The 27,387-nt window shown below is 44.8% G+C and overlaps 3 protein-coding genes across 11 annotated transcripts in view; 1 reads left to right on the plus strand and 2 right to left on the minus strand.

Moving 5' to 3' along the window:
• ptprb (protein tyrosine phosphatase receptor type b) lies at positions 1-18,078 on the minus strand. 2 transcript variants are annotated; one of them, XM_077500988.1, is made up of 41 exons: positions 17,936-18,078; positions 17,398-17,818; positions 15,912-16,257; positions 14,438-14,578; positions 13,231-13,374; positions 12,889-13,152; positions 12,550-12,816; positions 11,416-11,532; positions 11,202-11,348; positions 10,485-10,602; positions 10,262-10,413; positions 9,892-10,182; positions 8,989-9,047; positions 8,705-8,909; positions 8,535-8,632; positions 8,293-8,458; positions 7,999-8,123; positions 7,030-7,177; positions 6,597-6,866; positions 6,353-6,519; positions 6,132-6,282; positions 5,851-5,951; positions 5,578-5,743; positions 5,224-5,505; positions 4,850-5,128; positions 4,628-4,777; positions 4,410-4,549; positions 4,204-4,337; positions 3,511-3,617; positions 3,318-3,423; positions 2,440-2,520; positions 2,326-2,343; positions 2,168-2,249; positions 1,998-2,088; positions 1,840-1,916; positions 1,633-1,767; positions 1,056-1,178; positions 821-996; positions 616-751; positions 440-545; positions 1-342 (listed from the first exon to the last, which is right to left on the minus strand). In XM_077500988.1, the coding sequence occupies exons 2-41, from the start codon at positions 17,683-17,685 to the stop codon at positions 320-322; spliced, it is 6,177 nt and encodes a 2,058-aa protein (XP_077357114.1). In that variant the 5' UTR covers positions 17,686-17,818; positions 17,936-18,078; the 3' UTR covers positions 1-319. The 2 variants fall into 2 exon arrangements, with proteins under 2 accessions (XP_077357114.1, XP_077357115.1); XM_077500989.1 differs by having other exon boundaries at positions 2,440-2,523.
• ptprr (protein tyrosine phosphatase receptor type R) overlaps positions 18,008-27,387 on the minus strand; it is a 12,452-nt gene continuing 3,072 nt past the window's right edge. The window contains exons 8-17 of one of the 5 annotated variants that reach the window (XM_077500994.1): positions 27,174-27,269; positions 26,833-27,004; positions 26,654-26,738; positions 26,476-26,555; positions 25,093-25,230; positions 24,896-25,006; positions 24,061-24,221; positions 23,880-23,993; positions 23,310-23,464; positions 18,008-18,154 (exon numbers count right to left, since the gene is read on the minus strand). In XM_077500994.1, coding sequence (XP_077357120.1) covers positions 23,353-23,464; positions 23,880-23,993; positions 24,061-24,221; positions 24,896-25,006; positions 25,093-25,230; positions 26,476-26,555; positions 26,654-26,738; positions 26,833-27,004; positions 27,174-27,269 — 1,069 coding nt within the window. In that variant the 3' untranslated portion in view covers positions 18,008-18,154; positions 23,310-23,352. Of the gene's footprint in view, positions 18,162-21,065; positions 21,286-22,027; positions 23,465-23,879; positions 23,994-24,060; positions 24,222-24,895; positions 25,007-25,092; positions 25,231-26,475; positions 26,556-26,653; positions 26,739-26,832; positions 27,005-27,173; positions 27,270-27,387 lie in introns of those variants that run through there. The other 4 variants (XM_077500991.1, XM_077500996.1, XM_077500995.1 and 1 more) reach the window with 4 other exon arrangements.
• LOC144004081 (uncharacterized) lies at positions 19,344-22,246 on the plus strand. Of its 4 annotated transcripts, none has more exons than XM_077501013.1 (10): positions 19,344-19,958; positions 20,038-20,098; positions 20,186-20,236; positions 20,316-20,360; positions 20,502-20,566; positions 20,651-20,786; positions 20,916-20,954; positions 21,113-21,266; positions 21,363-21,473; positions 21,876-22,246. In XM_077501013.1, the coding sequence occupies exons 3-10, from the start codon at positions 20,234-20,236 to the stop codon at positions 22,013-22,015; spliced, it is 693 nt and encodes a 230-aa protein (XP_077357139.1). In that variant the 5' UTR covers positions 19,344-19,958; positions 20,038-20,098; positions 20,186-20,233; the 3' UTR covers positions 22,016-22,246. The 4 variants fall into 4 exon arrangements, with proteins under 4 accessions (XP_077357139.1, XP_077357140.1, XP_077357138.1 ...); XM_077501014.1 differs by having other exon boundaries at positions 19,344-19,471; positions 19,582-19,658; positions 19,780-20,236; XM_077501012.1 differs by having other exon boundaries at positions 19,344-19,658; positions 19,780-20,236.

Consider the following 27,387-nt stretch of genomic DNA (forward strand, 5'->3'; position numbering starts at 1 on the left):
TTCCAGCTCTATGTGTATTGACGTCGTTAACGAAATATATATATTTTTTGTTTACAGTACATACATTATCTTCATTTTGGGGCTCAGCTAAAACTAAAACAATACATCATATAAACAAAAGTGTTTGTTTTTTTAGCTTATAAATGCTGACAGTAAAAAGTGTTCAAATATATACTTCCTGGTATTGATTATTCGTCATATTTACATCCAGTAATAACTTTTAAATATGGCAGTGAAGAATATAAAAATATATGCATTCTCTTTCCTTTCTCATCAGTGACACGTGACCTCCCGTTGCCGTGACGACGCTTCCTGTCCATCAGCGGCCTGAGTGGATCAGCTCTACAAACGGAAACCCGACATGACGACGTGAGGTGATGTCATAAGGTAATCACGAGATGATGATGATGTCACGCGACACCGCGTCGCTCGTTCTCACCGCGGCACAAGTCCGGGTCGAAGTTTTCGTAGACGGCGTAGTCGCTTCGATGTTTGCGCGCTCGCAGGACGTCGCGCACGCACTGATGCAGGAAGGCGTACTGACACTGCAACAGGAAGTGACATCACCGCCGCGCATACGTGCCCTTGTTTTTGCGCGGGTGGGCGTGGCCTCACCTCGGTTTGCACCATGTGCTGGCGGTGGAGGCGCAGGTCAAACACGCAGCCGTACACGTCCACGCCGCCTTTGGCGTCCAGTTGCTGCAGGAGGCGGTCCAGCGCGATGAAAGTGCCCGTGCGGCCCACGCCCGCGCTAAACACACAAAGACGCGCTTCCGTATTCCGGTGTTACGTGGTGAAAAATGCGCGGGTTTCAAGTCACCTGCAGTGGACGACGGTGGGCCCGGCGGCGGCGGCGGCAGCGGCGGCCGAGCGGTCCACGAAGTCCCGGACGGTCCTGACGAATTGGACGAGGGAGTGCGTGCCGTCGGGGACGCCGTGGTCGGGCCACACGGTGAAGTGGAAGTGGCGGACGCTGCGGGGGCTGCCGCCTCTCTCCTGCAGGGGGCGACAGTTAGCGGACGGCGACGTCGAACGGACGCTGACGGGCGACTCACCGAGGAAATCCGGAAGTCGCGGACGGTCCACTCGGGAAGAACCGACTCGGACGTCATCTGGACCAGCAGCTCGCCGTAGTACGTCGCCTCCTTGTGGCAAGGCCAGTACTGCTCGCACTTCACCTGTGCAATGCAATCGGCATTGCGCGACGACGTCATAACATCATGGAGACGTCATTGTCGAGGTGCAATAACTTATTGATGATCAAAGTAATTGGTAATTATTTCTGATAAACAAATCGTTTAGATGTTTAGTCCAGGTAATTTTTGTAAATGAGAATTAGTCATCAACCATGTTTACCTGGTTAAATAAAGGTTGGGGGGAAAAAAACAAAATATATATATATATATATATATATATTTTTGTTTTTTGCTCAAAATTTCAGCTCCTCAACAGTAAATATTCTCCAATTTCTGTAGTCCTCCATGAAAGTGGTGTTTTGAAACAAAATTTTCCAAAAAAATGACATCACAAATTCATGATGACATCACCGTAAAGACATCCCGGCATGATGGCGCCATGTGACATCATGTGATCATCATCATCATCATCATCATCATCATCAAGCTGACCTACCCGTCCCTTCTCCACGCACTGCGTCACCATGACGACGACGCGCGCGCCGTGTTCCCACAGCATCCTCCAGAAGTCGTCCTTGGTGGCGGGCAGCGGGCCCTGCGTGGCCACGTACTCGCGACGGAAGTTGTGACCCTGGAAGACAACCCGTAGGGGGCGACGCGTCACGAACGAGAGGCGCCCAGAAACGGCAAAACGCGCACGTACCGGAACGTAGCTGCCGTTGATGTAGTCGGAACACGATTCGTCGTCCAGACACGCCAGCTTGACACGCGTGGAATCATCTAGAAACGGGACAAGAAAATCGTTTACGCAGGGGAAGCGGAGGCGAGCGATCGGCGACGAGCGACGGGAAGTGAACGCACACGGCAGGATGTTGTTGTAGCGATTCTTGCCGCGGTTCTCGGGCAGACGCGACGCCTCCACCGTCTGACTGCGGCCCACGTCCTTCAGGTCCTTAACAGTCGCACCGCAAGTTAGCACGGCTCGACCCCGCCCCCCCCCGCTCGGACCCGCCCACCCGCCGACGGCTTACCTCAAACTCCTCCGACATCAGCACGTTGGCGTCCGCTTGGAGCTTCAGCACGTGCGACTCAAAATGGCCGGCTTTGACCGGGCTGCACGCACACACGCGCGCGCACTCGTCACGTTGCGTCACGCGCCAAAAGCGGAACAACTTGCGATCGTACTCACCTGGTGACGCGACGAGCGCTGTAGAGCACCAAAAAAAAAGCAAAAAAAAAAGCACATTAGTCAGCATGAAATGCGCGCGCGCGCACGCACACACAAACACAGACACACACTGACCTCCTGACCCCCACGTACATCCCAGCATTAGGCACCTCCTTCCACAGATTCATCCTCATCACCGGGTTCTCTTGCGCCGCCCTGCTGGATGAAACACGGCAACCACACGCATTCAGGAGCCGACGGGAAAATCCGGGAAAAAATTGCAAAGGTTCTGGCTGAATAATATGGAGGACCAAAAGTGCCAAAATAATAAATACATAAATAAACAAATACGCCATTAAATAATTAAAGAAATGTGTTATTTATTAACTCATTAAAAACCAAAAATATATTTATTTGTTTTTTAGTTTTCTTAATAGTTTGTCCTTTACTCCCAAAAACGTATTTATACGTTTTTGGTTTGTTTTAATGCTAGAGCATACAGAAGGCTTTGATACCGCTTCAGACATGAAGGAGTGGCTTAAAGCAATGCTAGTTATTACAAAAACGGTCAGCAGGCGGCAGCAGAGTGGAAGCGATCAGCCAGGGTTATGTTGCAACAAGCTCTTTTTTTGACATTGTTTTCACCAGGAATATGAATAATGACGAATCTTAGCTATATTCTAATACTAATTGCTGCAAAATGTTAACAGGTACAAATACACTTTTTTTTCCTGGTAAAAGAAGAGACTAACATTTCTTCTGGTATTCTGAATATTCTGGGAGTTCATTAAATATGGAAATAAATAAACCAATAATAAAATAAATACGTCAATTAATTAATATATACAATTATTTCAGTATTTATTTATTTCATGGCCCTGTGTTGCAGAGTTTCATGAATGTATTTACAAATAATGATAGGTAAAATTTAATTGACACATTTATTAAAATATTATTTATTATTATTATGATTTAATTTTGGCACTTTTGATTGTCCATAGAATAATACGTACACTTTCCTGACTCGGTGTCGGTACAGGAGGAGGGACACCACGGCCACCGTCACGCCCAACAGGAACACGCTGGCGCTCACGCCCTCCACCGCGCCCCCTAGTGGCTCTGACAGCAACCGCGCAGGCACTCGTGTCACGCAAGAGCCTTGTGCGTGTGCGTGTGCGTGTGCATGTGCGTGTGCGCGAGACTGACCTGCGTGCGTCCGGAGTGGCAAGGACAGGTAGGTGTCGCTAAAGAGCGGCTGAGGAAACTCTTTGCCGGTTTCGTCAAACAGTCGCGTGAACGCTCGCACGCTAAGCCTGCGCACAAAAACACCGTCACGAACTTGTGAGTGTTGGAGTAGTGTTGCCTCGTTTTGTTGCTGTTTCGTAGATTTTTTACAGCTTGCTTTTTTGTTATTCATTTATTTATTTATTTGTTATTTATTTTTGGGTCTTTGCGCGGCCGTATCTGTCTATATTGTGATGTATAGTAAGTAAAAATAAAAAAACATACTTTTAATGGGGAAAAAATGACAATGCATAAAAAAGCATTCATAATAAACGCTAAAATCATACCAAAACAAAAAAATATATATATATATAATAAATGAAAAAAATATATATATTGTGCAAAATACTTTTAATGAAAAAAAATATGATGAATGAAAAATAATTTATAATAAAGTAAAAATCATACCAAAATGAAAAAAAAATTATATATTTATATATATATATATAAATTATCGTGATTTTTAAAAAATTAATTAATTAAAATTAATTGTTAAATTTCCCCACAATATCGTGAGCTTCATATCATGACAATTTCTTATCGTGATATCGTTACGCCCACGATAAACAAGGAAACACTATTTCCTATGAAGAGCACGCTCCCCCTGGTGGCCACCTGTAGGAAGTTCTCTGCTTGAGCGGGCCGTCGCAGAAGTCTCCGTAGCTGTCACTCAAGTAGGAGTCGTCACGGAAACGGTCACAGGCCCCGCCCAGTCGGTCGCCTCCTGCCCCCAAGTTGACCTCCACCAACTGAGCAAACGGATTTGTCAGTCAACTTTCATGTATAATGTATGTGCGTGCGTGCGTGCGTGCGTGTTAGACCTGGCTGGCTGCCATGTTGGCATCCTGCGGGCATCGGTTGACGAAGTAGGCGCTCTGGTAGGCCCTGACGGAGGCGTTGTTGACGTAGTGGCGGTAGGAGGGCAGCGGGTGGCGCTGTTCCGGCAGCAGAAGCTCGTTGGCTGTTTCAGCGCAGGAGCGTCAAGCTTTCGAAAGTAACAGGAAGTGAAACACACCTCATCAAAATAAAAGCAGCTTACCGTCCGACTGGGCCACGATGACGGCGAAGTATCTGACGGCGCCGTTGACGTCGCTGAACCACGAGCAGTTGAAGCGGAACAAGATGGAGGACGACGTCACCTTCGCTGCCGCCGAGCTCACGCTCACGCTGGGGGGCGGGGCCGGGGGGCCTGGGAGGCAAGCCGTTGGACGGTCAGCCTGTCAATCAAACGCCTGATGTGCGCGCGCGTGTGCGCACTCACGGTCAATCATGGTGACGGCCGTGCGCGTGGCTGGCGCGCCGCTGCGGCCGTGCGACGCCACCCGCACGGTCACCGCGTACTTCCGGAAGGCGTCCAATTGGTCCAGGGTGACGGTGGTGACTCCGCCCCCCAGACGCAGGGCCGACGTCAGCTCCCCGTCGTCGTGGCGCCGACACTCGACCTCGTACCAGTCCAAGTCGGACGCCGGGCGAGACCACGAGCAAGACACGCACGACGACGACACGGGGACGCAGTGGAGCGAAAGGGGGACGGACGGACCTGAAAGCGCACGCGAGGACGACACGGCAGGTCAGACACACGCACACAAAATGACAATCACGCACACACACGCATCCAAAATGTCCTCCACCCACTTGTTGTGATGCTCGTCTGTATCGGGCGGCTGGTGACGACGGGCCCGCCCGCCGTCCCGCCCCCGCTGACGCTCGCCACGGTGAAGTTGTAGCGTCGCCCCGGATAGGCTCCGCCCAGCAGGCGAGCGCTCAAGCGCGTGCGAGCGACCGACAGGCGGTCGGGCGGCGTCCACGCCACGGCGAAGCTGTCGTAGTCTCCGGAGGCGGGGCCGGCCCACGACAGCTCCAGCGTCTCGTTGGGTGGGCCTTGCTTGATTGACAGCTGGGTGGGAGGGGCTGGAGCTAAAAGGGGGAAAAAAGGTTGAAGGTCAGTTTATGTTTGGACGAGTCGTTTGCGTGTGCGTGTGCGCTTACTGGTGCGTCCGAGCGCCGACGCGTTGCCGCTCATCTCGCCGCTGCGTGCGACGACGTCGGCGCGGTACAGCCGACCGGGGGCGAGGCCCGTGAACACGTGACTGCTACGCTCCGCCCCCAGCAGCTCGGCTCCCACGACGGCGCCCGACGCGTCCGACAACGTCACCTGACATCAACAGCCAAAATCATATCTCAACTTTTTCTCACAAATATCTGAAATTTGAATTTTTTATTTTTTTTGGAACATCGTCCGTTTTGCTGGTTTCGTCAGACCTGATAGGAGCTCCGGCGTCCGGCGCCGTGACGCCAGCTGGTTGTCAGTTTGTCCGTTTGTCCAGAACTGTCCAGTTGCAGCCACCCAACAGGAGAGGGCGCTATGGACAACGCGATCGAGAAGGCAATGAGCGACGAGCAGAGGTTGATAGGATAGTGACATCACCATCATCGTCATCTTCATCATTAACCTCGTCATCATCATTCTCATTATCATCCTCATAATCTTCATCATCGTCATCCTCATCATCATCATCATCCCAATCACAGTGACGACTGACCGGTCCTGGCGAGTACGGACGAGTCGCTGCTCAGCCGTCGACTCCAGCTGACGACTTGCAGCCGGTGCAGACTTCCCGGTCGCAGGCCCGTGAACACGCACGCGTCCACGCCCGGCAAAACTTTCTGCGCTCCCACCGGCTCGCCCGAAGCCTGCGCCGCAAACGCAAACCCACGTTAAAAGCGGCGAAGGAGGGGAAAAGCGCACCTCCGACAAACGCACCTGCCGACGCTGCTCGCCGCCGCCGGCGGTTTCCCGCTCTTCATCTTCGTCCAAAGCGAAGAGCGCCGCCTCGAACACGTCCACGTGGCCGTCCGAGTGGTGCCACGAGAAGCCGAGAGATGACGAGTTGGCAGACGTCGCCGTCAAGTTGGACACGGCGGAGGGACCTGAACGCGGGGAATACGGGTAAGCAAAAAAAATAAATACATAAATAATAATAATAATTTAAAAAAAAAACACTCACGCGTTTGCCCTTCGGCCGTGACCTCGGCGGAGGCCGCGCCCCCGCTAAGCGTTACCACGGTGACGCGGTACCACTTCCCGGCCGTCAGTCCGTCCAGGCGCCGCGAGCGAGCGCCGGCCGGCAGCGTGTGCTCGGCCAGCGTGACGCCCGAGCGGTCGCCGAGCCGCAGCCTGAAGGCGTCGTAACGTCCCGCCGGCCCCTCCCACGTGACCGTCAGGCTGTGCGACGCGTGCTCCTGGTCTGCCTGCAGGGCGCTCACGCGCGCTGGAGCTGACCGGACAAAACGACGAGGCACAACAGGAGGAGGTTGCCTGCCTTCAGCCAATTACTACTTTCCTATTTGTCTGTTTTTGGCTTGTGGACATAATGTGAGGATTTTTCTTTGTTTGCTTTGCATTTTGAGCTGTTGTGTTTGTTTGTTTGTGACACACACCTGTGCGGCCAGACACCATGTTGCTATTGGTCAGCTCCCCGCTGCGTGATTGGACGGTGAGGTTGTAGGCGTGGCCCGGGATCAGATCCAGGAAGACCAGAGATGAGACGTGTTTGGGCACGAGTCGAGTTTCCACCACGCCGCCGCCCTGCAGACAGGAAGTGATGTCAGGAGGCGGGAAGTATTGCTCGAATATTTTTAGAATCGATTAATCTATCAATAACTAGTGATTGGTGGTTATTTCGTACTTTGTATTCTTATAGTGATTAAAAAAAGGGAGCTTGATGTCAGTCATAGTTTCTTCTTTTATGAAGGACTACAGAAATCCATGTACAATTATTGTTGATATTCAAAAATCAGAGGATTTGGATACTTTTCAATTAAAAAAAAATGGCGCCAAACGATGAATCGATTATTAACTCATTCCCTCCCAGTCATTTTCCCTGAAGCAACACCCTTTCGCTCACAACTGTTTGATTGGATTTTGACTGATTTTTCAAGGCCCACAGAATATTAAAACAAAAGAAAGATTAGAGTTTCTTCTAAAGGACATTTCTGTTTCCGTTTTGCAGCAATTAGCATTAGAATATAGCTAAGTTTCATCGTTATTCCCCAATCTTTTTAAAACGGTGTGGAAAAAAAAAAGCACTGATTGATCTCTTATGCTCTGCTGCCACCTGCTGACCGTTTTTGTAATAACTACCAATGCGTCAATCATTCTCTTCAGTTGAGAGGCTGCATCAAAGCCTTCTGTATGTGCTAGCATAAAACAAAAAACAACAGAACGTATAAATACGTCTTTGGGAGCATGGTAATACTTAAAATAGAACGTATTTATACGTTTTTGGGAGCAAATGATGACTTAAATAGATTGATTGATTTTCTAATCAATTACTCGATTCATTTTGACAGGAAGTAACAACATTTTTTTTCTCTTTCCCCTCGAGGGGCGAGTGGCGCCCGACTCACCGCAGCGGCCAGCGTGACGACGTACACGTCCACGTCACCGACCGCCGGCGTCCATGCGGCCGCCAGCCCACCGTCCACGGGGGCGTGCTGCGGCATCAGGTGGAGGTTGCTCACCTTGGCGGGAACTGGACAGCAAGTCAATCACAAAAAGAGCAGAAACGGACGACAGTGCATACACTGAAACGCTCTCACACAAACTATGGAAGCAAAATCAGGATTGAAATCAGAAAATGCGAGTCCATGGAATCGTTCCGAATCGTCTTTTAATGGGAGATTTGGCCGTCTCGCGGTTACCTGTGCGTCCCTGGACGAAGAGCGCCCTCTGGTTGGGTCCGCTGAAGGTGGACACGACGACCTTGTAGAGGCGTCCGGCCGTTAGCGACGTGAATTCATGTCGCCGCTCGTCGCTGCCCAGCGTGACCGGCGGGAACACGCGCGTGTCGTTGAACAGCAGCGTGACCTGCGCACACGTGAGCGCGGCACGGCACGCATGCTAAGCTAACATGCTAAAGATGGAAAGGAGTCAAGTGACGAACCTCATAGTGGTCCACGTCTCCGGGGGCGGGGCTCCAGGTGACCGTCAGGTCAGATGATCCTGCGTTGCTAAGCGACAGATTGGACACGGGGGCTGGAACTGACAAAAAAAAAAAAAAAAGTTGAATCTTTTCCACCTGGGCTGGTGGTGGTGCGCGTTTGGCCAACTGACAGGTGCGTCCATCCGTGGAGGCGCTGCTGACGAGGTCTCCGCTCCACGTTTCCACGGCGACCGTGTAGAGCCGCCCGGGCGCGAGCGAGCCGAAGACGCAGTCGCTGCGTCCGGGCGCGACGCTTTGCTTCTGCACCAGGCTGTTGTTGTACCACACGGCCACCAGGTAGGCGCTCACGTCGCCCGACGCGTGGCGCCAGTACACCTGAGCGACCACACACACGACGCTCACGCTAACGATGCTAACGCTAAGCCGACTGCTGCGCGCGGACGAGCTAACGCACCTTGAGGAAGTCGTCCCTGGCCGAGTGCACGGTGGTCGGGTTCTGCACTGGGGCGGGTTCTGTGACACGGAACCAGACATTAAAGAGCATAATAGCGTGCACTTCACTTCACAAATATGCCACTTTACTGTACTTTCATTGATTTAATTCAATCTCCGGTGTAATAACCTTATTTATTGATTGATTGAATTATTATTTTTCACGTTATTATTATTATTAATTCAATATCTGGTGTAATAACCTTATTTATTGATTGATTGAATTTGTATTTTTTATTTTATTATTATTATTAATTCAATCTCTGGTGTAATAACCTTATTTATTGATTGATTGAATTTTTATTTTTCATGTTATTATTATTATTATTAATTCAATCTCTGGTGTAATAACCTTATTTATTGATTGATTGAATTATTATTTTTCACGTTATTATTATTATTAATTCAATATCTGGTGTAATAACCTTATTTATTGATTGATTGAATTTGTATTTTTTATTTTATTATTATTATTATTATTATTTCATTCTCTGGTGTAATAACCTTATTTATTGATTGATTGAATTTTTATTTTTCATATTATTATTAATTCAATCTCTGATGTAATAACCTTATATATTGATTGAATTTTTATTTTTCATTTTATTATCATCATTATTATTATTATTAATTCAATCTCTGGTGTAATAACCTTATTGATTGATTGATTGAATTATTTTCTATTTTATTATCTGTTCTCATTGCTGCTGGACATGTAAATTTCCCAGAGGGATCAATAAAGTCAAGTCTAAATCTAAGTCTATAAAGTAAAATAGAAAACAAACATGATGACATCATACAAGACAGAAAAGAAATAGAAGCACACACGTTAGACCGGAAGCAGGAAGTCGTCGGTGAGCCTTACGCGTGCGTGCGTGAACCCGGGTGGCGTTCTCCAGGCTGCCGCTCCTGGTCGCTATGACGACCGTGTACATCCGTCCGGCCGTCAGGGAGCTGAATGAGCACTCGGGCGGCGAGCGCCGCGAAACCACCTGAGTGTGAACCGCCGCCCCGCCGCCGCCGCCGCCGTCGCCGCCGCCGTCCTCAAGGCGGACCAGGTAACTGTCGACGTCGCCGACTGCAGGTTGCCAGGACACGTGCAGCGTATCCGGATGCCCGCCGTTCACCACCGTTACCTCGGTAACGGACGCTGGGGCTGGAGTGAGAAAAGCAGAATATTGGGACGGGGACTTTCCCTTGACGCGCGTGTCGTGTCGTGTCGTCGCCGGACTCACTGGTTCTCCCCTCCAGGCTGGTGATTTCGGACCGCACGCCGCCACTAACAGTGACAGCCTCCAGTCTGTAGAGGGCGCCAGCTGTTAAACCGGAAAGCAGCAAGGAGGCGGGGCCAACTGCAACCGGAACGCTGTGGTTCTGAACAACAAAGCTGGAGACGAGCAACACAACAAGTTACCGTTGACCTTTCGCGCGCGCGACATGTTCGGCGGTCACGCCCACCCGTCTTTGAGTAGCGCCAGCGTGTACGAGTCAACGTCCCCGCGCGGTTTCGCCCAGGATGCTTGGAGGCTGTCCACGCCCACGCTGCGGAGCGTCATGGCGCTCAACGCCGCGGGAACTAAAACACAAACACGAGTGACATCAGCAACAAATACACACACGTGCGAATGGAGGAACAAAACTGACAACATTAAAAATAAGTAAATCAATAAATAAATAAATGTGAGGAAAAGCGGCTCAGAAAATGGATGGACGGATAAATCAATAAAATAAAAAAATAAATAAAAACGGATATGAAATAACTAAAAACAACAAAATATATACACACACTAGTATACCAACACATAAATAAATAAAAGGGAAAATAATGGATATAAAAATATAAATACAAAAAAAATACATGTAAATGGAAATAAAAATTACTAAATATATAACAGTATATCAATAAATAAAAAAAAAGTGAAAATAATGGATATAAATGAATGTGGGAGCAAAGATTTTTTATTTATTCATTGATATTTAATTTTATTTATATTTATTTCCAAATTCCACATTTATTTTAATATTTATTTTTACTTTTATTTATTCATATATTTTTGTATTTGTTTTTTTAATATATATCTTTTCACTTGTATTTATTTATTTATTCATGTATTTATTTATTTTGAATTTGTGCAGTTTTGGTCGCAAGCACAAGAAGACGACGACGACGAGCACCTGTGCGTCCCCGCACAAAGACCGACGCGTTGAGATTTCCGCTCGTGGTGGTGACGGCGATGTCGTAAACCCTCCCGGGCGTGAGGACGTTGAAGGTGCACTCCCTCGTGTGAGGCTCCACCTCCCTGGTATCCACGGTGACGTTACCTGGACGAGCGCAAAGTCGCCCGTCAGGCCGCGTGAGAGCTCGCGGCCGCTCGGGGGGCGGGCTTACCGTGGCGGAGGGTCAGGAAGTAAGCGTCGCGTGACCCGGAGGGGGCGTGGCTCCACATGGCGCTCAGGGACGTTTCGTCGGCGTGCCGGATGTGAAGGTCGCGGGCGGGCGCGGGAACTGGCCACATCGCAATCATTTATGCACACGTGAGAAAGATTATTGGAATTTTGTTTTGAGTTTAGTTTGAGGTATTTTAAAAAAATGCTTAGTTTTAGTTTAGTACAATATTTAATAAACAGCATGTTAAAATGAAAAAAGTAACACATTTCTTTCCTAGCGTTGCATTTGGGCTGAGTTAAATGAAAAAAAAAAAAAAAAACAGGCGAGCTGAACTATTGGAGCCAAAAGTCAAACACAACAAATACAAATGTGATCTCACAACAAGAATTTTGGAAATTGTTTGTTTTTTTTTCAAAAAAACAAAACAAAAAAAAGAGTCAAAGATGGAAAATTGTCGCCTAGGAGTGACGTCATCTGAAGGTGCTTTTCTATTTCTATTTCTATTATAAATGTATACTTTTAGTTTAGTTTTAGTTTTTTTTTTGTTTTTTTAAAAGATCTGTATTACTCGTGTGCAATATTTAAAAAAACACCATGGGAGTGACGTCATCTGAAAGTGTTTTTCTATTGGCTCCTGCTCGATGATGTCACTAGTGTGTGACACAATTTCATCATCTATCCGGTTAATATAAAAACAAATCTATTTAAAATCAAATTTAAAAACATGCATTAAATTAATTCCCCAAGACTAAAACGAAAGACATTTTTGCTATAATTATAGTTAGTTTTAGTTTTTTTAAAAAGAATTTTTTCGTTTTTATTTTATTTTGTTGACGAAATTGTTTTTGTGAATTTTAGTTGTAAGTTAACTCAAATAACCTTGCTTCTGTGTGACACGCTTTCAAATGTTCTTATTCCGGTTAATTTTGAAATTAATATACCTAAAAATCCCTAAAGACTCATGTATTAAATTAATTAACCAAGACTAAAACTAAGGGCACTTTTGCTGTAATTATGTTTAGTTTTAGTTAGTTATAACATAAAAAAAAATAGTTTCAGTTTGTTTTCGTTTTTATTTGATTTTGTTAACGACATTTTTTTTTTGTTAGTTTTCGAGTTTTGTGCACGTCTCACGCGTGTTCCCTTCGCAGCTGCTTTCCGCGGCCATCGACCCGCTTTCGACGGCCAGCGCGGCTCGGTAGCGCCGTCCAGGAAGTAGCGCCGTCCCGGGGAAGGTGAAGTTGACGGCCTCCTTGCGCAGGTCAGCCGCCACGACTTCCCGCCAGCCGTCGCGCAGGACGAGTCGGTAGCCGTCCCAGTGGCCGGCGGGGGGCGTCCATGACAGGAAGAGACCCCCGACGGGGGAGGGCACCAAGGCCAGGTGAGACGCCTGCGCGGGAGCTAAACGCCAACAATTGTTGACATTACATCGATAGCGTTGCGCGTGAAAGGCGACAGCGCGCACACACACACCCGCGCGCGCGTCAATCTCCGACGAGTTGATCAGCTCGCCGCTCCGGGAGGTCACGGTCACGCGATAGGCCAGGCCGGGGGTCAGCCCGTCCACGGTGACCTCGGTGGCGTCGGGACGGAGGAGCGTCCGTCGCGGGCTCGAGTCGTCCGACCGCAGCGACACCTCCAAGGCGTCCGCCTCCCCGGCGGGTCGTTGCCACGACAGCTGCAAGGCGGTGCCGTCGTTGGCGGCGGCGGCCGTCAGGTTGGCGACGGCGGCCGGCGCTGAGGACGAAACGTGAAAATTCGTTGGCAGCAACGACGTTAATGGACGGGTAAAATGGCGGCCATCTTGGCTGGTACCCGTTTGAGTCTGGATGCTGGTGTGGTTGCGCAGGCCGCCGGCCTCCGTTGCCATAGTAACGTTGTAGCGCGCGCCCGGCGTGAGCTTGTCGACGACGTGCGCGGTGGCCGTGCTCTCCAACGTTTCGTTCAGCAGCAGGTGCGCTGGTGGGAGGGGCATACGGTCACTCGGGACGTAACGATATCCAAACATCACGATACTATATTATCACAATATGATAATTAGCACGGGATTGTGGGGGCATTGGCGATATTTCAAAAAGATCACACATTGATCACTTCACAAGCAAATTAGCATCGATTTTAAACATAGAAGGCCAAAACATCCCTAAAGAAAATAAAATTGCATTAATAAACTAGCCACTAGAGGGTGCTAGAACTGCACAAATGGATATCAACCAGACTTTTTTTTTTTTTTAAACAAATGTGTTCCTTTTAACGCATTTACTCCCAATAACGTATAAATACGTTTTTTTTAAATGTTCTAAGTGTCCAAAAGACGTATTTATACGTTTTTTGTTGTTGTTTTTTTAAATATATGCTAGACAGAGCATACAGAAGGCTTTGACGCAGCCTCTCAACTGCAAAGAACAATTGCAGAAATGCTAGTTATTACACAAACAGCCAGCAGGTGGCAGCAGAGCAAAGGAGATCAACCAGAGCCATGTAGAAAAAAAGCTCAATTAATTTTAAATCGATTTGTGAAAACTGATGAAACTTCTAATGCTAATTGCTGCAAAGCGGAAACAGATAGAAACATACTTTTTTTTTTTTCCTGATGAAAGAAGAGACTTTAATCTTTCTTTTGATAGGTTCCATGTTTTTATAGCAATAGAACACAATATTCTGTGGGCCTTGCAAAATCAGTCAAAATCCAGTAAAGCAACCGGGAGCGAACGGGATTGCGAAATGTGAAAATGGCGGCGAGTGAATGAGTTAAAATGAACGAAGTGATATGTGAAATGTGAAAATTGGTAGTACAGTGTGATTCAAGGCTGTTAAGCTGCAGGTTCCTTTTGTTTTTGTTTCTGTTTATTTGATTTTATGTATGTACTTTGGAATGTTGAAGTTAATTATGTTGATTATGTTGATTTTGATTTTGAAAAGAATAATATTTGATTGATAGTTTTTGTGAGGGAACCGCAGGAAGAATAGTAAACAATAAACTCATCGGTCCCGTCAACAAACAAGCTGCGGAGTCACGTACCAAAATGGTGGCGCGCATCTCCGTTCCGTCCCCACAGGAGGAGCCTGAAGCGCTGAGTCCTGCCTGGGCCCGCCTGCCAGGAAAGTCCCAGGCTGTCGCTCGACCTGGATGTCAAGCGCAGGCCTGACGGCGCTGAAGGACCTGACGCAAAAAAATAAAAAAAATAAATGGTTAGCGGGTCTCTGCTGCCCCCAGTGGTGAAATCAGGAAGTTACATGAGGGCGACCATAACGAGCTCAAAGACATTTCAAGGTCAGACAACTTGAGGAACAAAAAAGTGAAAAGGTGACATTTACATAAGAATGTTGTACTTTGGGGCGTTAGCGCACAAGACTTACAAACACGTACACGGAACAAAAGAACAATTGAGGACGGGAAATGAACAGCGAGTTCGACCCAGCCTGGAATGGAAACAAAACAACTTCTGTTCTGGAACACTTCCAACATGCAGACTGGCCCTATCGCCTCCCGTCAGCCGGCTCTCACTTCCTGTTTCTAATCGGAGCATTAGCGACGGGAAGCTCCATTAGTGCGCAGACGTGCGGCCATTTTATCCGACTCCCCGAAAAGCGTTTAGCCGCACGCTAAAGCTAGCCGCTAAAGCGAGTGGCGAGTTTGTGTTTGTACAACTGCTTTTGGGAGTTTGGGAACAATACGACTATAAAAGCAGCAAAATCCATCCCAGGGGGGCGGCCATTTTGCCACCCGCTGTCGACTGAAAATGACATCACAGTTGCTCAGGGCTCAGCAAACGACCAATCGTGGCTCACTTGAGTTTGGTCATGTCATATGTGCACAAGCTGAGCCGTGATTGCTCGTTTCCCTGAACACTGAGCAACTGTGATGTCATTTTCAGTCGAAAGCACGAGACAAAATGGCCGACCCTTGAAATGGATGGATTTTGCTGCTTAAATTTCACAAACATAATACGTAGTAAACTTATTTAGCCCATTATAGCACTAAAAAGTTCATATTTTGTCTATAATTCATTTGATACTTTCATTATTTTTCACGTACCATTAATATTTTTAAAAAACAATGTTGCCACTTGCTGTCGACTGAAAATGACATCACAAGGGCTCGGTAACCAATCACAGCTCTCACCCGTTTTCTAGGTTTGGTCATGTGACATTCACAAGCTGAGCTGTGATTGGTTACCTGAGCACATTGTGATGTCATTTTCAGTTGACTAAGTTGCAAAATGTGTTTTTAATGGTACGAAAAATTATGAAAATATGAAATATGACGAAATGGCTAAATCAGTAAAGTATCCCTTTTAATCAGAATGCGGTTTTTAGACTAGTGTGGGCAGATACAACACATAATTGTAAAGAAAAATTTGGGGGATTGATTTCTACTTACAAAAGAAAAAAAAAAAAAAAGTTTCTCCTTTCCTGTAGTTGCCACAAGATGGCGGCAAAGCTCCCATTGTGAGAAAGACACAAGGTGGCGTTTTTGCGTGTCGCCGACTTACTTGTGCGAACGCTGACGTTGGCCACTTGCCGCATGCTGCCAGAGTGAACGTGCAGCACGTACGCACTTCCCGGCTCCAAGTGCGGCAGCTCGCACGCGAAGACGCCATCTTGGAACCCCGACCCGTCACTTTCAGTCAAGTTGGCCTCCGCTTGCCATCCTTCTCGGTCTCGGTGGCTTTTTCTGGCGCATCGGCCGTCGTCGGCGTCCGAAGACGACACGCCAAAGGAGCAGTTGCGTCCTCGCATGCTAATGGTTAGCGTCACGCTATCCCAACCGGACGTCACGTCGCGGATGGACGGGCGACAATCATCCGACGGCTCGTCTGGCTGAGCAGAGATCAGCGCCTGATGGACAGAAACATTTTTTTTTTTTGCCTAAAATTGGTTAAAAAAAAACTGTTCATTCATCTAATAAAATGGCTTATCGGTTACAATTGAATTGATGAAAAAAAATGGAATGATTTTGTTGCAATAAAATTTACATTAAAAAAATGTTTGGTAAATGTGCATTATTTTGTTAAGTAACTGCTGAACTGACTTATGGTAAATGTTAACAATGTACTTAAACCACAACATACAGTAAAATTTAGCAGTTTAGTATCTGCCGAAATTAGGCTTTATTTGAAGGTTTTGGTTCGCTCAATGGCACCCTCTTGTGGTCATTCTACTAACAGGCCTTGGGAATTATACAAATAGAACATTTGAAGGAAAAATGCTATATGAAGACAGATCTTTCTTGAAAATTATCTGCCATTTTGAGAAATTGTATGCATCAAAAGTACAAGTGGTGTCTGTACTTGCTATTAGTATTGGTAACTGATATTTGGTCTGGGAAAAAAAAAAAAAAAAAGTGGTATCAAATCTAGTAAAATTCATATTTTCATACAAATACCGAGCAAAATTCAATAAATTACAATTATAAATATCAAACTTATTACTTGTGACTGAGATGATTAAATTATTTTATTAACACTTTTTAAAAATTCTAAAATGTGTTTCATGAAATAATTTAGTTATTGGAAATAAAAATGCAAATTAACTATTTACATACAGTGTGCAATTAGTATTTTTATTAGTTTTCACCAAGTGTTCACAAAAAATTAGCTTACATTTTATATATACATGTTTATCATTTGAGATTATTTTATAAATTGGTATATCACATAAAAATAATCATTTTAACCAAAAATATTACTCTTAGCAAATAAGGAAATATTAGTAAACTGTGGATCAGATAATTCCAGTTTTTTTAAAACAAACAAACAAACGGGAATGAGAATTATACTATTTTCATTTTTCTTTTCTTTGGCCTGGTCAACAAAAAAACACAAAAAAATTTTATTTTAAAAGTTGAAACTTTGGAGTTTGTCTGAGTTTCCTTGGGGCACAAAACAAGTCCATCGATCAGGAAAGCCACGCTGCCTTGCTCAACGACAACGACAACAAGAAGAAGAAGAAGAAGAAGAAGAAGAAGAAGAGTCTTACCTGCAGCATCCACACGAAAGTGACGCTTCGCCAAAATCCATGTGCCGCCATTTTGGATGTGGCGGGGAAGGTGTCTGGTGGCCGTCGGCGGCGTCGGTCATGCTCGGCCGCCGGCCGCTTTTGCTGCGTGCGCGGACTCGCTCGGTCGCTTTCCTGCCAAGCGCCGGGACAAACTCCGGGAGCTCCGCCTTTCCTGTTGGCCTTCTTTGTTCTCCGCTTCCTGTCTGCGCTCGCTACAAATAACTTTGACGCCCACAAAAAAAAAAAAAAAAAAACACTTACTCGCATGCTGCAGCCGTTTTCCGTTTTCTGGCCCCGTCGTCGTCCTGGATTGGTCGCCAGACACACGGGTAGACAAACGATGGACCGGTCGCCAGTCAGCGTCTGGTCACGTGTCCAGCTTGTCGCGTGACACGAGCACCTATTGTGATTCAATGTGCGAGGCAGACGCTCACCACTAGTCCAACATGTGGCCTTCTGTCATTGATCAATTTTTTGGATTTATTGCGAGTTGCTGCTCAAAAATGATTTTTCATGCCTTGGGAAAATTTCGGCGCTTGCGATCAAGCGAGCTGTGCGTCCACACCTTCTCCTTCCTTCCTTCCTTCCTTCCTTCCTTCCTTCCGCATTCCACAGCCGCCACTCACACTTGACACGTGAAAGGTCAGACGAGCCGCTCACCACTTTGATGATGATGATGATGATGATGATGAAGATCTGCCAGGTGGGACCACCCCAGTCAGTCCTGAAAGTCAACCTGAACCCTGGTTGGAAAATGCACAATCGAAATCCAAAAGGACCTGAGTGGTTGCAGCGCCCCCTTCAGGCCGAAAGGTGAAGTGAAGGCCAGTGCAGTCGGCTTGTTTTCTTTCAGTTGACTTTAATGCCAGAAATTTAAAACAAATTTGTGCCGACCACGAGACGCATGAACACAACGATGATGATGATGATGAAGATCTGAAGTGCTTTTACATCATCACAAAAAGGACCAAAATAACATTTCAACATTTTTTATTTTTTTAACATGTCCATTTACACGCAATGATTTGTCACATTTTGGATTATTTTGCAAAATGTTTTCTTGCTCACACGAACACAAAACTTGGAATAAATTGTATAAAAATAATCTTCTTATTGGCTCCAATAAATAAATATACAATCAAAGAGATGCCTGCACCATGAATTAAAAAAATATAAAAAATTAAAACAAACAAAGAGCAAAACTTTTTTGGTCAAAAGCAGAAGTGGGCAAACAAACTAAATTGAATTATTTTAGAACATCAGCGGCAATTAAAATTAACTTACTTTATTTTTTAGTTAGTATAAATAACGCAAATCATATTTGGTAAAATGAGAAAAGATTTTTTTTTTTATTAAATGTATCATCAAATGTAGACAAAAAAAAGTCAGAATAATATTTATATTTTTGAAAATTAATTTGATAAACCATTATTAAATTACGAGTATTTAAAAAATTGTTTATTAAAAAAAAATGAAAGATGCATTTATTGCCCAAATATTTTTGATCAATACTAAATTAAAAAATTTGACAAAACTTGAGGGTGGTGTTGAATGTCAACGAGGGATTCACTGTATTTATTTATAAAACTCTTCATGTTACTCATATTTTTTATTTTGTTATTTACAGTATTTATTGTAAATAATAAAACATTTTAAGAGCCCACATGTTTTTTTTTTAAATATAGTTCAAGGCTCTTCCAGGCCTTTTAAATACATTGAAAATCTATTTCAATATTTTGTAAACACAGAATGTATTTAAAAAAAATGTAACCATGGAATAAAATTAAAACAAGATGTTTTCAAGTTTAAGTCTTGAAATACACCTTCTTTCTTTTCAATACAGCTTCTTTCTTTGGCAATTTGAAAGTGAAATGTTGCCAATGTTGGTTTTAGGGTGCAAAAGGAACATTTTGGCAGTGCCGGTGTCGGTACCATATGTGTTCGGCCTGCCATATCTATTCGGGGTCCTTCGCCTACAGATGACGTTACGCTACAGGATTGGCTGAGACGTTTTACGCTACAGGATTGGCTGAGATGTCGACGATTGTGATTGGTGAGGCAACTTTACAGTCGTTGGAGGGAAAACACAATTCTGAGGAGGTGAAACATGGATGATTTTTATGAAGAAATTCATTATTATTTATCTAACGGGACTTATCATAGCCGCACTTCTGCATCAAAGTGTTCGGCGACCCGAAAGGCAACGATTCGTACCGCGTCAAAATCCTACACAATTCAAAGTAAGTAACGTTTTGACTTTTCTTTTTTTTATTTACAACAAATGGAAGCCGTTTAGTTCTTCAGCTGCACCTATTTATTTAACTACGCGTACCCTCAGTAATTGTTTTTCTTCGACTTTAGATGAGAAGTTATATTACAGATTCAAGGGCAAGCTCCGATTGATCGTGTATCAGTCACAAGTCAGAGATATTTTAACCATCTGCCACGACAATCTGGGCACTGGGGGTCATCCAGGAAGACGCCGTACAGTGGAAAAAGTATTAGCATCCTTCAAGCCTCGTTCAAAGGCTGTTTTAAAGGTTAGCCTCGTTCAATGGCTATATAAGGTATACTCTTGTTAAAGCCCTGAAGCCTTGCTATTTCTGATGATTTTTACAGTAACCTAGCTCATCACATTAATCCAGGCCAGTGGACAATTAAGTTTGGCAGAGATATTCAGGTACATCTAAGTACATTGGATTGTATTTTAAGACATTGATTTTACAATAAGACTGCTATATTTGTTCTTTAATATCTTCATAAACAGGGCTTTCCTAACCAAACAAGTGGCGACAGTTGTGGAATTTTCATCTTGATGGTAAACATTTTTCTGTCTGTTTAAATATGTTGTTGGTAATATATTCTTAAATGCTTGAACATATCTTTGCTTTTTGCAGTATGCACTCAGCATGAGCACAGGTGTGCCATTTTTGTTCACTGAGGTGGGTATTTATTTTAATGACATAGAAGGAAGTTCAGAAATTGATCATAAATTAAATTTCCTATACAGCAATGTTTATAGTTGGCCAATCATAAACCAGAAAGTGTGTTGTTATTAGCATATTTAAGATAATGTCTTTTAGGGGGATATGGCACACATCCGCAAATGGTGGTGCATCAGCCTGATGGAACGGTTCCAGATTGATGGGTAATATAATCTTTCTAATTTAATTTACTAAAGTACTTTCCAATTGGTTAACTTTTTTTTATGTCACTAATACATCACTTACAGCCATGGACAAAGATTGGCATACTGGACCAATGAGTCCAGAGCCTTGCTCCAAGGGTCACTGGAACCAATTTTCAGGATCCCAAAGGCCAGAAAGCGAGGCCATGTGGAAAGCTTGGCAGTAACACCAAGTGTACCGGTACTTATAGCTGAGTCATGTGGAAAAATCTGATTATTTGAAACAAGTATTTTATCATCCTACCTACAAGCTTGCTTGCTTGTACCTGCTTAATCACTGGCTCACTAATTGTTTTTTTTTTCCTCAAAGGTTGAATTTGAAAAGGCCAACAGGTGCTTCATATTGCAGGTAATCTGAATTTAATATTTTATGCTCAACAAAGCGTCTGGTAAATGTTTTATTGTAATAGACATTTTACTTTAATTTTCCAGGTTTATGTGTTTGACAGATTTTCCCCACTCACTCTTAAAGTTTTGGTTTTATTGTGCCTGACCTATATTTTACAGTTGCCAGTATGTATCCTGTCAGACATACTTAAAGAAGTGGTCCTCATTGAAGGAGATGGAGCAATCCTGAAACTCGCCGTCGTGTGCACTGCATTCAGGAACACAGTCTCCACTGTCAGCTTCAGGAGACAGGCACATTTCCAGTGGCTTGACAGTAAGGCCTTAAATTAAAGCTACACAACACAGAGTTTCATGTTTTTACCAGCTCTAATGAAATGTTCATTTTTGCTTCACAATTTATTTTCCACAGGTGTTGCTCCATGGAACAAGTATTCTGCTTCCCATGTTAATGAATTTTATACAATGTACAAGATTCAGAACTGCTGGGAATGTGGAACCCCTTATAAAAACAGCAGTCCTGGTATATAGCTTTCAGTGGATATTCTTAATTATGTTATAGAGCATGGTCTTCTCCGTGTACTCCGGTCTCCTCCCACATTCCAAAAGACGTGCATGGCAGGTTAATTGGGTGCTGTGAATTGTCCTTAGGTGTGTGTGGGGGGTGGTTGTTTGTCTCCGTGTGCCCTGAGATTGGCTGGCAACCAGTACAAGGTGTACCCCGCCTACTGCCCAAAGCCAGCTGAGATAGGCTCCAGCACCCCCGAGACCCTTGTGAGGAATAAGCAGTCAAAAAAATGGATGGATGTTTTTGAGCATTGATGTTCAGTGTCATAAGTAGTCATAGAACATGCCATGCCGTCATTTGCCATTGGTCAGTATGATTGTTTATATAATCTGTATGGTATTTCAATCTTATTCACAGGATATGTTGGGACAGGGAAAAGAGGAGTACTACAAGCCTTTTACTCGGAAAACCCTCATCCGGGGTACTGCAGTCTCGTCTGCAGCCAAATGCAATTGGTAAACAAAAGTTTAACACTCTCAAAAACAAACACTGGATGACCTGATTAAAAGATTTACTATTACTCAAAGTGACACAGCAAAGAACATCTTTGTCGTATTTGAGTCAACTCTTTTTTTCAAATGCACATCAAGTATGTTACTAGAATTGTGTTTTTGTTTTTTCTGTCACCTCCGTAAATCAATAAGCGCCATCCCATTTGATCCGCTAGTGACACACAGGTCATAATTCATGTGTTTTGTTACATCTCACCGTGGCTATTCTAATGTATTGATCTCTGGTCTTCCCTTGTCTATGATTAAAGGTTTGCTGTGAAACCCTTTCAGACTTGTTTGTTGTTGTTTTGTGGATAAAGGAAGAAAATTCTGAACATATAAAGAAAAGTTGTGCATTCATTCATTCATTCATTCATTCACGTGTCATTCATTGATTTGTTAATGAATTTGACATCTTTAAAGAAAAAGTAAAATGTGCTACTGTAGTTGATTAAGTTAACTTGTGAGTTTCTCAAGTATTAGATTATAGTAAATGTTTTGACTTTACGGTAGTAGGCCATTACCTTTGATTAATATTTATATCAATAGTCCATGAGATACACATGCAGGTTACAAATAAATTCGTAGTTACCTAATAACCTGAGGCTGAGTACAGAACATATTGGTGAGGAAATGTCACATCTCAGGCAATAATTGCATCATTTCATTATCATCATCATCGTAATTATTTTCTGCAATACGCACGACCCTCCGCACTTCATAGTGCAGTGTCACCTCTGAGGAGACATTGGCAAGAAAATATTAAAGATGTCATTTAAATAACAAAATGTATGGGCTGAGATTGCAAAACCGTAAATAAACCTAAGTATAAAAGCAGGATACTTTAAGATTGAATAACTAATGAAATAGATTGAAAAAATACATTAGATAAGATAAATATAAAAGAATGGAGGTCAAATAGCACATAAATGCAGGAAGGAAAACTAATATTTACTCAAATCAATTTACTGCGATGGGACGAAATATTGTCAGTTGACGTGCTAATGTGTTCGTATAATCATTACGACTGTTATTTGTGATGTATTGTGATACGTGAACAGGAAAATTAGGAAACCAAACCAACGTGAACACATTTGACACTGCTCGCTTGCTGTACCGACGTCATCGGCAAGCGCCGAGCAGACGCAAAGGACCCCGAATAGATATGGCAGGCCGAACACATATGGTACCGACACCGGCCGGAAAAAGTGGCGACAGGAAGTTGACGATGCTAGCAAGGCTACGCTACGCTAGCCCGCTGCTAAGAGGGGAGGAGCCGACACGCCGTCAAAAAGGGTACCTCCCCATCCTGTCCGTCCCAGTCAGCAAGCTCCGCCTCCGCGTCACAGCCCACCCGCCGAGGCCCGGTCGCCACGGTGACGCCGGCGCGACTCGTACAGGCTCAAGGCGTGATGGACAAACTCGTACTGCTCTGCCGTCTGGATCATTCCGCCCCTTAAAGGAACACAAAACTTCATCTGTTGTTGCACTAATACTTTTTTTTATTATTAATATTTTTTTTTTATTGTAGTTCCTGTCGTGGTACTGCATTTTATTTATTTATTTATTTATTTTTCGTTTTGTTTTTTTCCCCTTTTACTGGTACTGCATTTTAGAGTTTGTATAGTAGTCGTTCAAAAGTTGTGTTAGTAATAAGTGTGTCAAAATTAGTACATGAATTTTAAGCTAACCTCAAGTTCCTTTAACGCCGCTAATTTTTTTCTAAGCTCGATTAATGACCGCCCCTTCCTTGGAAAGTAGGTAATGCGGGAATTCCAGTCAACACGTCCACGTCAAAATTTAGCCGTAATAAATAATAATGCAGTTTTTTTTGTGGAGACTTTTTGTTTTCTGTTTTTCCAGCTCTCACCTGTCGAGGCGCAGGCGGCAGGTGATGGCCAGCACATCGACGACACCCTCGACCGCCAGCTGTCGCGCGGCCACGCTGGCGGCGATGAAGCAGCCCGTGCGGCCGATCCCGGCGCTGCAACACAATCGCAATCGTTACGCGTAAAAAAAACAAAAAAGAAAACAGGATGACCTCAAGTTACCTGCAGTGTACGATGACGGGCCCCGCGGGGCCCCCGGCCGCCGCGGTCGCCGCCTCCACGTCGTCCATCAGCTGCAGAAGCGGCAGAGTGGCGTCGGGCGTCTTGTGGTCGGGCCACGACGTGAACCAGAAATGATGCAACGTGTGACTTGTGGGCCCACGCTGCACGCACGCACACGCACACGCACACGCACAGCCAGGGTCAATATATCGGCTTTTTCACAATCATTTTAATCAGACTGAAAAAACAAAACAAAAAAAAAAGTCTCCATGTCAAAGAGATGTTGAGGGTTAAGTCTAAACAGATTTGTTTTGCAATCGTCTCAATTCGGGCTGGGAATCTTTGACTGTCTGACGATTCGATTCGATTACGACTTTTGGGTCTGCGATTCGAATCGGAATCGATTTTTGATTCTCGATTCAAACGATTTTCGATTCAAAATGATTTGATTGACAAATGATTTGTACTTCCATTTCCAGATATGCACAACATTGTCATAATGGACTCCGGTCTGCTTTGCAAGATAAAATGACAAATCGAGACATTAAAATGTCTTTTTTTGTTGAAACATTTTTGAAGTTTGTATTGTAAGTGCCTTTATGTTCCACAAAAACAGCATGTGGGCTACAACTGCCTTTTCCCCGTCTTCTTCCTTTCGAATTGAAATAAAATCCATTTTTGGATATTACAGGAATACAAATATGAAGTACTAAATAAACACCAATCAGTGGTTAATAAACAATCGTTGCTTTTGTAACACAGTTTAATGGAAAATTAAAATGATTAGTCGATTAACCGATTGATGAATCAATTCTACAAATATTCACGTGTGTACCTTGAGCGTGACGCGTCTCTCGGTGTAGTGGTGACACTCTCGCACGCCGTCGACCTCCACCTCCACCTTCCCGTAGATGCCGCGTTTCTCCGGCCAGTAACGGACGCACTTCTGTCAAGCGGGACAAACCATGAGCCGAATCGGCCGCCGCGTCGTCCCCGTAAAAAATACATAAAATAACCCACGCGGGCGCTAACCTCGTTCTTCTCTTTGAGCTTGGTGATCATGACGATGGCGGGCGCCGCTTCCTGCCACGCCATCAGCCAGAAGTCGTCCACCGTGTTCACCATCGGGCCCTGCGTGGCGATGAAGGCCTTCTCGGCGCCGCCGTAACCCTGAGACGGCAAAACGGTAACAAAAGCAGCACTTGCTCAATACGCACAAACAAAACGAGAGTTGCGACGATTCATCGACAAGAAATGATTATCAAAAAGGGATACTTGACAGTAGTAAAAAGTTCACATTTTTTCCAGAATTCATTTGATCACTTCATTATTTGTCATGTACAACGATTACCTTTAAAAACTCATTTTCTCACTTGCTGATGACATCACCTGTGCTGAGGAAACGGGTAACGACCAATCAAGGCTCACCTGTTTTCTGGGTTTGGTCAGCAAACTAAGCCATGATTGGTCGTTACCTGTTTACTCAGCACAGGTGATGTCAAATGATTTTTTTTAAAAAGGTATTAATTGTTCATGAAAAATAATGAAGTTATTAAATAAATAAAATAAATAAATAAATAAACAAAATTAAAAAATGAAGTTACCAAATAAACAAAAAAATTAAATAAAATAAAATAAAAAAGTAAAATAACATAATGAAGTTACCAAATAAACAATAAAATAAAATAAAATAATGACGTTTATTCTGGACAAAATATGAACTTTTTACTGCTGAAAGTGGCTCAATGAGTCAAATATCGCTTTAACTCATTCAATCCCAAAAACGTGTAAAAACGTTTTTAAATACCTAGTCCTTGCCTCCCAAAGACGTGTTTACACGTTTTTTTTTTGTTTTTTTGTTTTTTATGTAAGAGCATACAGAAGGCTTTGATGCAGCTTCCGACATGAAGAGGTGACTTAGAGCAATGGTAATTATTATTTAAAAAAAATAAAATAAATTTAGATAAGACACAAATAATCAGATAAAATTTTATCAATTTTTTTGTACTCATTTTTTCCATCATTATTACACCATTTTCGCCCAATTACTCTTTATCAACCAATTCCTGTTCTTTATGTGGTATTAAGTTATTAAAAAAAATAATTTAAAAAAAACAACTTTAGCAACAATATTACATGTGTATTGATGTTGTAGTTGCACTCGCCAAACTTTTGGAAACGGATTCATTTACTTTCATGAAGGTGCACGCACACACCTCACAGACACAAGAACATCCTGGGTCATTGCACACACTCCGTTTGATTTTGTAAGTAAGGAAATGTTTGGAAACTTTGTGTTCTCGCTGCTTCCTGACAGCCAAAAGGGTCATCGTGGGAAAACTTTCACTGCACGTGTCTTTGCTTCAAGCTCGCGCGCGCACGCACGCACGCACGCACGCACGCGCGCAGACCCACCCGGATGTAGTTGGCGTTGATGTAGGAGGCGAGCGGGTCGGCGCTGCTCCCGGCCTGCAGCACGACTCGGGAGCGAGGATCTACGACGAGCACATTTCAATGAGGACGTTCCGATTGGCCGATTGGCCGGACGGCATCCAGACGCTTCCTGCTTGGTCGCCAAGCAACCGCGACTCACTGGGCAGGATGCTCTTGTAGCGGTTCTTGCTTCCGTGGTTGGGAACGTCCACTTGGTTGGACTCCGTGAAGTTCATGGGGATCTCCTGACACGCAACACACACGCACACACAATCCAGCGTCCGGCGGTTACCGTGGCAACGAGAAGCTCTCCACGCCCGACCCGGTCACGTGACTCACCGCAAACTCGGCGTGGAGCGCGTGCGCGTCTTGGACGACGCGGCGCAGCCGGCGCGGCGTGAGCGCGCGTCCGGCGGCCATCAGGTACTCGCGGGTGGCGTCCTCCCGCGGCGCCGTCGCCGCGGCGACAGCCGCCGACATGTCCAGGACGAGCGACACGTTGGAGCCGCGTCTGCGGGCGACATCGGGGCGACCTCACCGACAAGTCGGCTTTCGTGAAGGAGCGACTTCCTGTCTGGAAGTCGCTACTTCCTGCCGAGCTGATTGCTGATTGGCTGATGTCCAGCACATACACACAAACACACAAACACCCCGCTGTGGTCATGATGTGAAATGTTCACCTCTCTTGTAGTCCTGACAGCGGTTTCATCCTGAAGGGGGAGGGGCACGGCTTGAGCTCATTCAGCACCGGTGCGACTTGGGAGGGAGGGGCGGGGCTAGAAGGAGACGACGACAAGGTGGTCAACAGGAAGTAGACAGGAAGTGCCAGTTACTTATGGCAGTGCTTCTCAATTATTTTCTGTCATCCCCCCCCCCACCTGTGCATAACACTGT

Source organism: Festucalex cinctus, chromosome 16 (genome assembly GCF_051991245.1).
Source record: "Festucalex cinctus isolate MCC-2025b chromosome 16, RoL_Fcin_1.0, whole genome shotgun sequence".
NCBI classification, from domain to species: domain Eukaryota; kingdom Metazoa; phylum Chordata; class Actinopteri; order Syngnathiformes; family Syngnathidae; genus Festucalex; species Festucalex cinctus.

Coding starts and splice junctions, on each gene's coding strand:
- LOC144004081 (XM_077501013.1), top strand. Junction 20,567..20,650: donor GAACGGTTCCAGATTGATGG/GTAATATAATCT, acceptor CATCACTTACAG/CCATGGACAAAGATTGGCAT. Junction 21,474..21,875: donor TTATAAAAACAGCAGTCCTG/GTATATAGCTTT, acceptor TCTTATTCACAG/GATATGTTGGGACAGGGAAA.
- ptprb (XM_077500989.1), bottom strand. CDS start 17,685: ATGCGAGTAAGTGTTTTTTTTTTTTTTTTTTTGTGGGCGTCAAAGTTA. Junction 16,258..17,397: donor CTTTCGTGTGGATGCTGCAG/GTAAGACTCTTC, acceptor TCTGTCCATCAG/GCGCTGATCTCTGCTCAGCC. Junction 11,533..12,549: donor CAGCTGCGAAGGGAACACGC/GTGAGACGTGCA, acceptor CGATGTGGCCAG/TTCCCGCGCCCGCCCGCGAC.